At 34.6% G+C, this 14,396-nt stretch overlaps 1 protein-coding gene across 1 annotated transcript in view; it reads right to left on the bottom strand.

Moving 5' to 3' along the window:
• Window positions 1-14,396, bottom strand: part of DMD (dystrophin) — a 1,075,555-nt gene that overhangs the window by 324,315 nt on the left and 736,844 nt on the right. The window contains 1 exon segment of the mRNA XM_035542302.2: window positions 13,714-13,949. Within this exon segment, the coding sequence (XP_035398195.1) occupies window positions 13,714-13,949 (236 nt within the window).

The raw sequence follows: 14,396 nt of genomic DNA, 5'->3' as shown, positions 1-14,396 counted from the left end.
TTTCACATTATTTTTAACAATCTATTACAATTCTTTTGATGTATGAGGAACTGAAAATGAATTCTGCTGTTCATTCTGTTTTCTTCCGAGATAGTAGTTAAAAAAAAAAAGTTGCTATTTAGACATTTTTTGTGCTCGAAATGATAATTAGAGTGAAAAAGTCTCATTATGCAATGACAGTAGAAGGAAAGAAAGTTGAAAATTAGCTGATTATTAATCATCACAACCTAAACGTCTACTTACCCATCATTCCAAAAAAGCTGAAGAATCATTTATCCTATACATTGTTAAACAGCATCCCTGAAAATCAGTCCTACAGTGAAACCTGACCATACTGCTCTTGCACTTTGGAAACAGGCATACAGTAAAATATGAAGCCAAGAGAACAATTTACTTTAAAAAAAAAAAACTTGCAAGAAAAAATACATGCTTTGTGTTCTACACTAAGAGGTCTCCACAGGCTGTCATGTTATTTTAATTAAGATTTGTGATTTTAAGATTGTCTAATGAAAGAATTTCAAAGGAATTAGGTAATGAGTACCCAAGGAAATTATAAAGTCAAGTGCACAACTTCCTTAGACTCCACTGACAATTCTGGTTTATGTATAAATCATCCTAATGATTAGAGACAATGTAGTTTCATACAAAAATACTCATAATTAAAATATAAGAATTCTTACCATGAAAAGAATTACTGGAAAATAATTTCATAAAAAATAAAGACAAATATACAGAATGAACCAGCATGACTGAATAGATGTTTCAACGTGCTAGATTTTGTTTAATCTCAGCTAGACAGCTTAAAAGAATCATATTTGTTAGACATCATTCTCAGAAGATGAGTAATGTTTAATCTCCGCAGATTAGTGAAAACCTTATCATCTAAAAACTTCTTCAATCTGGGTGAAGTGGGGAGGGAGGAGAGAGAGGAGCGGAGGAAGCGGGGACATGACGGGACACGCTGACACTACATTTGCATAAATTCATCTAGATAGAAAAACAAGAGCAACCTTCTATCTTATAAATCTTTCTTCTTCACTCAGTTTTAGCCCTTCATCTATATGGACCTTAAAATACCTATGTCTGAAAGGAGATGAACTAACAGGCTTGCAAACTTTCCCAATTTAAAATTTAACATTTCAATTTCCTGTTCTTCCTATCCCTTACTTTCCACCAACATTTCACCTGTCTTCTCTTAACCACAGCCATAAGACCTGTGAGACAATTTCAGATACATTTTCCCCAGCTTAAAGAAATGACCTAAGTCTTGGTTGAAACCACTTATAAATATGCAGCTTTTTCCATCCACATACATTACCACTATTATGATTTAAATGTACAAAACCCCACTTATTCTTTTCCTGCAAGCCCTGTTCTCTCTACATTGATCCTATCAACAATACCTGTTGTGGACTATTAATGCAGATGTGCATAGTTCTGGAACAAGCAGTTTATTACAGCTAAGCAGAAGTGCAATTTCTGAGGTTGTAACATCAGGCCCAACATGGTATGATGTACTTCACAGCCATTTCTCAAATGGGCCAGCTGGCTGTGTTCATTCTCTCTTCATCTTCCACTGCCTCCAAAGCACTCTCTCTTGACTTGCATCAGTGTGCACAAGAGATCCTCTTTACTAAATTGTTACTAAGCTTACTAATTTACTTTGCTCTAAATTAATCCAGGAATATTTAAAAGATAGCAATGGCCGAGATAGTTACTTTTATTAAAATGACTCACAGCAGTTAAGCTCTCAGAGTTAGCACCTAGTACGTGTAGATATCGTTTGATTCTCATGCATCTATATTGTTGTTCATTATCACATGCTTTAACAACAGGTCTGGAAAAAAAAAAAAAAAAAGCCCCATCCAAAAACACACTACCAGGCAAATAAGCAAGTAATTCTTATGGGTTCTGATGCACTGTTATTTCTTTGCAGAACACAATCACTTTGTCAGAGCTGAATCCCACATCTGAATATCATTACAGGAATGTGCCAAATATACCAGTTTTCATCACAGAAATATTATGCCATATGGGCCACATATGAAGAGGTAGAAGGATTTATAAGAACAGTTAAAAATGCTATCAGTGCTGATCACGATGCTCAGTAGGAATTTAAGACAGACTGGTAAGATGCCACAAAGGAAAAAAGTCCTATTCACATGCTCAAACATATGTCGAAACGTTGGACATTTACATTGAGACCTAGCTCCACACTGTGCCACCTTCAAACTACCTGAATAAATGATTCTGTGACGTACCTAGTAAGACATCTCTGGAAACTCACAACAGGCCAAAACCCATCATTCTTCCTCACAAACAGAGAAATGTTTAATTTCATCCTCTATTTATGATTTTTTTAATTTTTTTTACCTTCCTTGTTCCTTGGTGCAAAAATGTAACAGATTTTTCTCTGAACAAGAACATGAAACAAAAGTGGATCTTTGCACTTCTTCAGAACCATTTTTTCCAAAATATTAAAACCAGCTTCTACTGTAATTAGAAATATGTGCTGATCTTATTTTTTTTTTCAGAGAAACAGTGTCAAACTGTTCTGTTAAAACATCAAAAAGAAGACACTTTTAACATGAAAATACAATTTTTCACTTTACTACGAATAATATTGGAACATGATCCTTTTTTCTTTCTTTCTTTCTCTTTCCTTTCTTTCTGTACAGAAATCAAATTAAACTATAACCTGGGGCTATGGTATTCAGGGGTGACAAAGAAGACATGTAGATCAGACAGAGGGAAATCAGGCAGCTTTCCAGTGTTCCAAAGGAGTAACATCCTTTGGAATACAGATCTTTTGGTCTGGATATCCAGGGACTAATGAATGGTGGGATTTGGTTGTTGCACAGTACTGGAAACCTCCTTGGTTTGCAGGGTTATATCATGAATCTCACTCGGAGTATTCGCAGAGTCACTGTGTTGCCCATGGCATATGCTAGCTCCTTCCAATTTTCCAGTAGGAATGTGCCCCACCACAAAAACAGGGATGAGTTGGACCAAGTGTAGGTATCCGTATCTGAGCTTGTCACCCAGTATATATTGAGAGAAGCAAGCCATTTCAGGGAGCAAATCACCTCACCTACTTTAGATGCCCACTTCAGAACCAGAACCGTGGGCTAAACCACAGACACGCCTGTTTCTTTCCACTGACTTTGGAGATGAGTCTTGGTCAAGTTGTTAATCGACTTAGAATACTTGAATTTTAGGCAGTTAAGGTCTACTCAATGATAAATCAGAGAAGTGTGTATATATATAGCTATAAAAACCTCAAATGGAATCTATATTTTTTTTCAACTCATTATGCTTATGCAGGAAACATTTTCATATCTAGAAATCAGTTATAACTATTTCAATGATTTTGACCATTCTACTGTGATATTTTGGTATGACTTGGTGTGTTTTATTGTCTGGTTCTTTGTTTGCTTGTTTTCATTATTTTTATTAAGACATATTCTTTATTTTCTCTTGTTAATCACTTTCCACATTCCTGTTATCAGCAAACAAGGCCAGATCTGTGAAATGCTGAACAATTACAACTCTCAATTCTCTTGCTCTCCAGCATCTTTCTAGCATTGATTCTATTACCTAATTTCTACTTCAATGGATTTTTTTAAAAGGAAATCTACCCAAGGTTAGCATTGCACTGTATTATTGTGGATCAAAGCGCATTTATTACAAACTCATGATTGATTTTTAAGAATTGATGTAATCAAAAAGCTTAATATCTGTAGTCATTAACAAATCAACAATGAAAATTTGGGATAGTTACACCCTGCCTAGTTAATTAAGCACACAAAAATGAATGGCAAATATTAAATATTTTTTCTTGTCACCCTGAATGGTCCTCCTTCCTTTTATTGACTATTTCTGGTTGGAGGTTTTACAATAATCCCTCAAGAAAAAAATGGACAAGAATTATCTTTTCTTAAGCTGTACTTTTGTGAGCAGCACATAACTGCAACAACTGAGTCTGTTTATGCATTAGTAGCTATCAGCAAAACTCTTCTTAAGCAAATAGAGTAGATAGTTGCAATATTTGAACTTTATGAACCTCAGTATGAATTCTATTCAGCTGGAAGATTTGACAAGTCCAGAAACATGAAAAAGAAAGTTGAGAGCTCAGTGAGGTGACTAAACCACTATGTATGAAGCTCACATTTTGCTGCACAAAATCTTTCATATAAGCAGAAAGCACATGAACATTAGGGGTGCCATGGTGATAAGCTAAATTGATCTTTTAGCTCAATATGAGCAATGGTCCAAAAAAGCAGCAGAATACAGTTCTAGGAATTGATTTGTTACCTTGCTTATTGTATCAGCTAGCTACGGAGACAGATGACACGTTTGAGTAAGCTGAAATAGCCCAGATTTACTACAGAAGTAGTTGTTTGTTGTTTTTTTTTAATTAAGTTCTTCAGAACTCAATTGTTTAAGTGCTGAAATTCTCTGGTTTAATTCAGAAAGATGCTTTAAAGTATTTCTTTAGGAAAACATGTAGTCATTTTGCTTTTAATGGAAATATTTTCATATTTCAAGCTCAATGTTTACTCAGCCATTTTCTTGGATTTCATTGCAATGCTTAGTAACCTGCAAAATTAATATTGTTTATTTACATTGTAAATTTGTTGTTTGCAGATAGGAGCATTTGAGAGTTTATTTTTGCAGTAGTGAAGGAAGGTTTGTTTTTCTATCAAACAAAACAAAAACAAACACAATCTTTCCCCCTACTGACTTATGAAAAAAAAAGAAAGAGAAAAAATATAATCTAGTGTTTCTCCAACGTATTGTTAACCATTAACAAAGGAAATTAACTGTCAGAGGTGTTAAGCAAAATCAGACTTTTTGTCCTCATCTTCTACTTGCCAAAATTCAGTTTAGTATAAACAAAAGCAGAATCTATTGTAAAATAGATGGGCCAAAGGGGATTCTAGGCAACTGAAAACTGACCAGCCATATTCCAAAAAGGTGAGGAAGAATGTGAGGCAATGGTGTGATGAGCAGGTAAATTCAGAGCATGGTGTCCCTTTCTCCTCAGTCCCCAAAAATACCAACTTCCCAAGACGCGCAATGTCTCATTACTTCTCTCCCTCTGCAGAACCATAGTTTATTCATCTTAGATCTTATGATAACCTATGCCTAGTGTAAATCAAATGAAGAAATAAATGTGTATAGTGGTTAGGGAATGGAGATTGGTATTCAAGACCCCTGTGCCCCTGAAAACAATGATGCCTTTATTCCTTTTAGGATGCTTTTATAAATTTCACCTTAAGCAGCTCTACATAACATAAAATTTAAATATTTCACAGGAGCCTTAGTGAGTTAGATACCTGTCTCCTGATGACATTCTATTGTGCACCCGCTTTCTGCATGCAGTGGTTCTGATTACTTCACATGAATGTTATGGAACAGTATAACCAGTAAATCACCAGAAAGCTCTCCATGAGAGCTTCTCTAAGTGCAAAAATTATTATAGCATTCCACGGGGAAAAGAGCAGAAGGAATTCCAAGAATTTAGTTTACTGGAACTGAAGCTAAGTCAATAGAAACTAGCTATTTGACATATCCCACAGCTTAAAGAACTAGTGTGCTGTGGTTTTTTTTGAAACAATCCCTCCATGAAAAAGGATGATAATGACACTGTTGGCTGCTGTGCCTCAAGAGGGAATTGTCCATCTGCTAGCAAATCCCTGAATCTATATTATTATTAAGCAGTGTTTATAGAAGTAGCAGAGCACCCTTGGCACATGAATAAACCAACAGGCCACATTTTGAGACAGTAGACTTTTTTAGTTAAGATTCTGGGATCGTTTTCTTTTCCTACATAAAAGAACTGTGTTTCAAGATCAGCTTTATTAGGAAGCTCTGCTGGGACTTGATGTTTTTATTTTCTTACAGAGGAAAACTTATTTCTCTGAGAAGAGCTCCATCTCCTCACACATAAAATAAGCAAATATACAATTGGTCCCTCTAGTTTTAATTTGCATTTTATGATTACAACTAGATTAGAATTTTATACATTGCATGATTATTTAGAAACAAGCTGCTTTTATACTTCTCACAATTTCCTAATAAAAACAAAATCACTCACAGCTTTTTTTGTTACTTTTGCTAATAATGTATATTAATATGAATAGAAAAATATAGCCCCTTAACACTAGTGTAACTGTCAGATACAGATCCTCACTAGTATTTATAATTAAATAATTTGTCAAAAATATAAAAGGACTACTTCAGTCCTTAGAGCAAATTACAGTTGAGGTGGGAAGGGTGCAAAAGTATCATAAAACCATGTTTCCCTTCCTTTAAAATGTGCTTCACTGACAAGATATTCAGCACAGAACCTTGCTCTTTACAAATAGCATTCATATATAATCACATAATAATTTAGGCTGGAAGGGATCTTTAGAGATCATCTTGCCCTACCTACTTACTGCTCAAATGGGGCCAAATTCAGAGCCACTGCAGGTTACATGGAGCCCTGTCCAGTGTCGAACATCTCCAAGGATGGAGAACCCACAAAATCTCTGAACAGTCTGTTCCAGCATTTCAGTTTCTTCATTGTGAACATATTTTCCCCTAATATCTCATCAGAATTCCCTTTGCTGCTGCATGTGTTGGACTTGATGATCCTTGTGGGTCCATTCCAACTTGGGATATTCTATGATTCTATGTGTCTATCTCCTCTCAACCTTTTGCTGTGCACATTTGAGTAACGTCTGGCTCTGCTTTCTGTGCAGCCTCCCATCCAGTGGCTATGGGCAGCAATTAGGTCCCCCCAAGCTCTCTCTTTCTAGGGTAGACAAGCCAGGTACCATCAGCTCCTCCTCGTGTACCAAGTGCTTCAGCCTCTGCCCACCCTGCTGGCCCTGCACTGGACTCCCTCCATATCTTTCTTGTATACAGCAAAGCTTGAGCCCAGAACTCCAAATACAGTCTCACAGATGTTGACTAGAGGGGAATAATCACTTCCCTCAATGTGCTGGCTAAGGTCTTATTAAATGTAGCCCATCATATAGTTCAACTTTCTTGCCGACTGGGCATGCATGCTACTGATGAAGATTTAAGCAGTTTTTACATATTCTGCCTTCTTGTAGAGGGTCTAGCATGATGATGGGTCTCTGAGTTGCACATATTACCAGAAAGCAAACATACATAGTAAAAAAATGATTTAGATAAAAGAGTAAGAGAAGTGAAGTCCAGTTTTGATGGAATAGGTCATTTATAAGACAGGTCAGACTTAGCAACACAGAAAAATATATTTGCTATTGAAAAATGCAACCCCAGTGAAAAGCTTGTATTTCTAATACTCAGCATAGAAGCGTAACTGTAAATGGGTTCCTACACTCTTGTCCTTTCCCTTCTTAAACTAACAAGATGCCAGTTGAACTAATCATGATAATTTATCTTTTCCTGGAAGCTTATTTGGCAGGAATTGGGGAAAAAAATCAATTTATTTCACAATAAGCCAATAAAAGTAATCAGAGGAAAGTTATCTTTAGGCACAATGGTAGTATTAAGTACTTTTTGTTCGAGGGATGATTTACAGCCTGACTGAAAACTATTTGAAAAATGATGAAAGCAACTCTCTTACTTCAACGAGTTTAGAATCAGACCCTTAGAAGTAACATTTTATGCGCGTTCTAGTGATTAACATTATAGAGAAATAAGGATATGGCTGTTAATTGCTCTCCAAAACACAGTGTTTAGGCAGCTTTATTTTTTATTGTTGCAGAAAACAAATATACTCTCCAATATACCATAATGAGCTGGTCAACCTGTTTTAAAATATCAGCTGGCTTTTATAATACAAAGTATTAAAGAAGAGTCTCCTGACACATATTCTGCATCCCTTGAGGTCCAATTTTCAAACTAACAGAAGGTACTTCTTTCTTTTTTTCCCCCTCTTGTTTCCCTCTAAAGACTCAGATTTCCAGGCCCTCTATAGCATCCCGCTTCATGATCTACCCTTTAAGAATAAGCATAAAAGGCTGATAGACTTTTTGTTTCATCTTTATTCTATAAAAAAGCTAAAATCTTTCAGCATACAAACTTTGTAATTCCAACTTTTTAGTATATATAGGACTCTATTCAGTAATTAGTATTTTATTCACTTTAAATACTGAAACCAGCCTTTCAGTACTTCTCATAAATTAGAATTAATTCTTAATTTAAAAAGTCTAGCAGCATGACATTCTAAAATAAGAATTGTGCTAGATTTCCCATGTTAAACAGAACAACACTGAAAATATGCATAAAATTATGACAGTAGTCTCCTGCGTGAAAAAAAAAAAAGGTGAAATTCATAGATATAATGGTGGTTTCCACACCATCAAAGTCATAAAGTCATTTGTAAAGTCATCTGTAGGGTTCTGCTAGCAGAGGAGATGCACAAAAATACCAGTGAACCATCCAACATGCTGCAGAATCAGTTTTGGCTCTAGCCCTGCTTTGGGATCTCATGGATCCTGATCCAATAGTGTCTCAGGGTATAGCTGCAACTTTGTGTTTATATGGATAGAGAAGAACCTAGAGAACGTGAAGCTTCAAAAACAACCACTAAAGCAGCATGATAGCATGGAGGGAGGGACGAATGAAATGCGCTTCTGAAGTTTGATTCTGGAAGTATGAATATCATCTCCCAACTTACTGGCACCATACTTGGATTCTAGACTAGTGAACTCCCTTTAAACACATGATAGAGTCATAGAATCATTAAGGTTGGAAAAGACCTTCAAGATCATCTGGTCCAACCATCACCCTACTACCAATACTACCCACTAAACTATGTCCCTAAACACCACGTCCAATCATCAGAATACTAAAATGGAAAACATGCAGCTCTGGGTGTAAAATCTCCTATGATGTTTTTAAACAGTACATTATCTGTGTGTGGGTCTTTTTGTGCATATGTCACTAGTATGAAACTTCTTCATATCTATGTAGAACTTGAAGTACACTGTCCGAAAAGTTGAGGACTTCTCCTATCTATAGCTTTCACTTCTGATATGAACTGTATGGACAGACACAAGTATCTGTGGCTGTATCTAAGTTTTCATTCAACATGAGTCTACTTAGAGTGCACTGATTTACACCCTGTAATATAGAACTAAAATTTTTGATTTGGCAATTACACTGGCTTCTGTAAAAGCAGGATATAAATTTAGAAATCTGCATTTTTATTTAGACAAAAACTTACGTTGGAAAACAGTTTGGACAGAAAATTTACCATTCATCTGATCTATCAGAACATTAATTGTAAGGTTCCATACTAAGATATGTGTATAACCACAAAGTTGTTTACTAAGATGCATGGTATGTAACCATGGGAAAGGATAAGTAAATAATCCTCAAACCTAGCAATGTCACTTAAGCCACTGTTTCATCTGAAGTTTGTTAACTGCACAGCTAATAAACCAATATTATCCTTAACAGTTCTTTTATTATCATCAACTGCACAGGATCCTCTGCTATTGAAAAATCAATTCAGTAATTAATAGTGAAAACAACCTCTTCATTCCAATTTTGTTTACTTCTTTAATTGACAGAAGATCAAAACTATTTTTTGAGTATTGACAAATTAATTGAGTAGAAATAAATTACCCAAACTTTTTTGGATGACTACTTTAAGACCACACAAATCATTATCTAAGAGCATCTTTTCCTCTTCTTTGCTTAAAAGTCTCAGTAACTAGCTTGGCTATGGATCTCATTCTACATACATACTCTCTTCAGATGAATCCACTCTGCCACCCCTAGAAGCATAGACTCAACCTCTGCTCTTAGAACCAAAAACTGTAGTCAAATTCATTAGTAATGTCACTTATTATTATAATACTTTGTACTACATAACAATATATTTTCATCTGGTACAGCCCAAACCCATGTTTTCAATAACTTATGTTACAAAAAGTTTACATGGACAGCATGCAAAATCCATGGAGAAAATTCAAAATTTAAAGAGATTATAGTGGTGTTTTTTTTTTTTTTTTTTTTTTTTTTAAAAAAAAGAATTGTTAACTATCTTCACACTTTGCACAGCTTTCATGGTTTACTGCTTTCAGTAGAAATCTAACTATTCCAACTGGAAGCTTTTTTCAAAACATAATGATGCCAAAGCAGAGTTTCTGAGTAGGGGCTTTCTGTCATCCTAAATAAGGAAAGGTTTCTATTTTTCCGTAATACAGGAAAAGATAGTTTATCATCCTGTTCTCTGTCTACAATTTTCTCTTTTATGAAGAACCCCTACCTGACCATCAAATATAAAACAACTTGATCGTTTTGAAATAAGGACAGTGAAATGAAGCAACAGTGTAAACTTAATTCTGTCATGTCCCTCAGCTACTTATATCTTGGCATATTATATATTCTCATTATTTCTCCCTGAACTTTACTTATAGATGAAGGCTATCTAAAGAAAAATTATATATGAGCCTCTTGTCAGCCTGCCTTATATCTATTTCTTTGTCATGAAAACATGACACTGATGCTATTATAAAATTTCTTAACTACACACTTTTTACTGTCTTTGACTTTAATTACACATAATGTAGTGATATATACAATCATAGATGGAAAGTAAAACATGTAATGCATTTTCATGAAAGAAATATACACCACTCATTTGACAGAATGATTAACTAGAGATGTTTGAAATGAATACTCATTATACTACTCATTTAGTATGCTATTTTACTACATAGAATGTGCACTGCTTAGCAGAATTTAAGTTGTACTGTTTCTTACATTAACAGAAAGCTGCCACTAAAGCATTTTTTTTTCTTAAAACAGTTATCTTTTTTGTTTTGTTTTGTTCCATAATTAACCTTTCTGCATGTTACTGTATTATTATAACCATTCACACAGAAGTAGCAATTCACTGTGATCACTTCCAAGTGAAGTTCAAGTGGGGGCTAATGATGTCTTAAATTTTTATGGAGGAAAAATATGGCAGAGTTAGTGGCTGTGATCTTGTGACACAATCAGAATGAAATGAACCTAACCAAAATGCCCTCAGAGCCTTAGCTTCAATAACATTACATGCTGCTGTGAAAGAAAGGACAACCTAAGGTCACTAATTTTTACCTGGATGATTTGCAAAATGTCATGTTACATACCTTGGTAGGATATGGGATTTCTTTGCTTTTAAAATGTTTGCTTTGGCATTTCAATTTCTTAGTGTAAATGCAACTCTCTGTTTTGAAAGAAATATGAAATGGAAACAAAACCCCAAAACATGAAGAGGTTGGTAGCATGCCAACAGGGCTAACAGTTTGAAGTGTTCTAAATTCTGTGTGAACACCTTGACATGCATTATAATAAAGCAGTTTCAGGAAGCATATATCTTTATAATCATCAATTTTTATAAGGGAGGTGGTCAGCAGTGTTAAGATGATACTCTACACCTAAAGTCAAAAACCTGAAGCACAAAATAAATAAATAAAATTGTCAAGATACTAAGACGGAATTCCTATTAAAGCTTACAGAGGTCCCTATGAAGGTGCTACAAACTATCCAGACCACAGCGCAATACTGTGACTTTCAAAGACTTTATAAACACAAACATAGGAGAAGTACGACTATGATCATTACAGAACACACAGATTTTGGGAGGTGAGCACTACTTTTGGACTTCCAGTTGAGATCATCTTTGGGCTTGACTTTTCAGAGTAGCCTAGTATCCACAAGTCCAACTTTGTCAGTTCACACATTGCTGCAGATACTCTACACATTATAAAGCCAGTGTTGTTTTTTCATTTGTTTGCCTTTTTTTTTTTTTTTTTTTTTTTGAGAAGCCTAAAATGTGTTGTCAGTTTTGAAAATCCTGGCTGAAACTCTTTGTTAATCTCACCAAATAATCCAGTGACAGATTTAGGTACATAATCAAAACTTCATGATATTCTTTTCCATCTATTAAGTGGTGCCTTCTCTTGATGATCATTAAAGAAATGGGAGCCAGTTAACAGTCTATATTTAGACATTGATTCTTCCATCTCATCAGAGAATATATTAAATGTCACATTCTGTTGCACAGCCAATTAGAGAGGTAAGCACATCCAAAAAAAAAAAAAAAAGTTTTCCTGCTGGTTTTGTTACCAGCACAGCACAGGATGAAAAAAAAAAAAAAAAAAAAAAGCAGTATCCAGCCAGGAAAAGAAGTGAGAGGAAGACTATAACAGTGCTGACTTAACCAGCTTTTTTTGCATTGAGTTAAGATGAAAATAAAGGAGTTCAATTTAAAGCATGTATAACCTTAATGGCAATTCTGGTTCTCAACAGTTAGTAGTATGAACTCATGTTTAACTGAAAGAGATCTACAGAAGGAAAGAAGCTGAAATTTTGCCTGCCAGCACAATGAGGCACAAGTAAGAAAACTATATAATTTTGAATGCCAGTATTTGACAACACAAATTTTCAAAATTCTAAAAAAAAAAAAAAAGATAACGTAAAAAAGAAACAAAAACCTCTTCTTTAGCAGTCAACATTTTCATATGACTTAACAGCTATTTTAATCTAGTTTAATCTGTGTAGAAGATGCAGCAACTACCACTTACTATAAAAATATGCCTATGACTTTTAAAATGTTTTAATTTTTAATTTATATAACATTATATAATTCTACACAGCAAATATTAACAGCCACTGCAATCATTAAACAAGATGAAACAAGCCTCTTACTAACAGAGAAAGTAAAGCAAACAAAAAGTCTCAAAAATAAGTTTAAAGCCACAGATTAAAAAAAGAGAAATACAAGAAAACAAACAGAACTAATCCTACTAGACATCTGTGTATTTTAATATACACCTTCTTATAAAACTGCTTAGTACAGTTATAAAGCAAAATTTGTCCACTGTTTCTCCTTCTGTTTTTATTTTAACCAAAGAGAAAGAATGTCAGTATCTTCCTTAAAATAAATTAGTCTTTCTATTAGGAGGAAGAGGAAGCAGAAGAGTGATTTATAATAGAGAGTCCTAAATTCAGTTTAGAACTGAACCAAATAGAAATTTAACACTGAAAAGTTTTGCACAGGCAAGCAAATGTTTTATATTGAGCAAAGCTAAATCTAGAAGGCAGGTAATTACTTTCAACTGTATAATAACAAATTAATTTTATTGCTATTGACTAGCTAAAGTTAGTCTTTTTTTTTTGTCCTTGCACATGCATTTCCATATTTTTCTGTTTTCAAAGATAAGTAACACTGATGCAGTTTTGCTGACAAAACATTTGCATTAATGAGCTATTCTTTTCTTTAGGACGACTGAGGAGCTTTTCATAACCCAGCAGCAGCAGGATAGAAGCCTCTCAGAAATTCGTTACAGAAACAACATAAGAAAAGGTATGAAACAGGCTATCTTTTCTCCTGGCAATCTGGAGTTTAATATGTCATGCCTTTTTTCTCCTGAGGTTTATATTTCAACCATTGGCATATATCACCATCTTACTACACCATCAGCACAAGCAATCAGAAGCTAAATGTTTTCCTTGAGTACCACAGAAAATATTAAACACCTTTTTTTTTTTTTTTCTTTTTCCAATTAATTATCTTACCATTTTAACCAGTAAATATCTTTATGGGATAAAGTAGCTTAAGCAACCACTACATGTATTGCAGCCTATCATCCCTCCTGTGTTCCCTGCTGAAATGATTTAACTCAGAATAAAGATCATGAGGCTTTCAACTTGAAAAATCAGTGTTTCTCATACCTTTTGTTTGATGATCATGTCGTTGATATCATCAAGATCACCTACTGTCACTCTCTGAGATTTTATCTCTCGGTCCAGTCGAGAAAGCCAGTCAGTGAGTTCTGCCCATGCCTTATTGAAGTCAGCCAAGGCTGGAATCTCCAAAAGCACAGAAGATGGCATTTCTGGTTTGAAGGTGGTGGTTTCCTTGGTTACCCTGGTTTGTGTATCCACAGCAACAGTTTGACCAGAAGTTACTGAAAGAAGAAAAAATAAATACTAAAATTACTGAATAAACGAACTATGAAAAATGTTTATTTCAGAAACAGAATTTATGCAATAGAAAGAGCTATACAGAAATAAGCTCTTTGTTTTTATATTATGTCTAATGGAAATATGAAAATTAAAACTAAAAGAATATATGAATTCATTTTTCCGTAGTACTCCTATTATAGTATGTGTTTAACATTTAACACTCTCAGCATATTCAGATTACATCCTGGGCCCTGGTAACACAAGAAAAGACATCTCAATATAATAAGAACACTCACTCAAGGTCAGTGAATTATCGCTACACATGAGTCATCTTCCAAAATCTAGTAGTGTGGTTGGATCTGTCTTGAGGTTAAAAGCTGATTGAAAATGTGTAGGCCGTAGTATTTAGTTTATCACAGTATGACCACATAACTAGAAACACATTTCTT

This window comes from Cygnus atratus, chromosome 1 (genome assembly GCF_013377495.2).
Source record: "Cygnus atratus isolate AKBS03 ecotype Queensland, Australia chromosome 1, CAtr_DNAZoo_HiC_assembly, whole genome shotgun sequence".
In the NCBI taxonomy this organism is placed as follows: Eukaryota; Metazoa; Chordata; class Aves; order Anseriformes; family Anatidae; genus Cygnus; species Cygnus atratus.
This window is presented reverse-complemented; position numbering and strand designations above follow the sequence as displayed.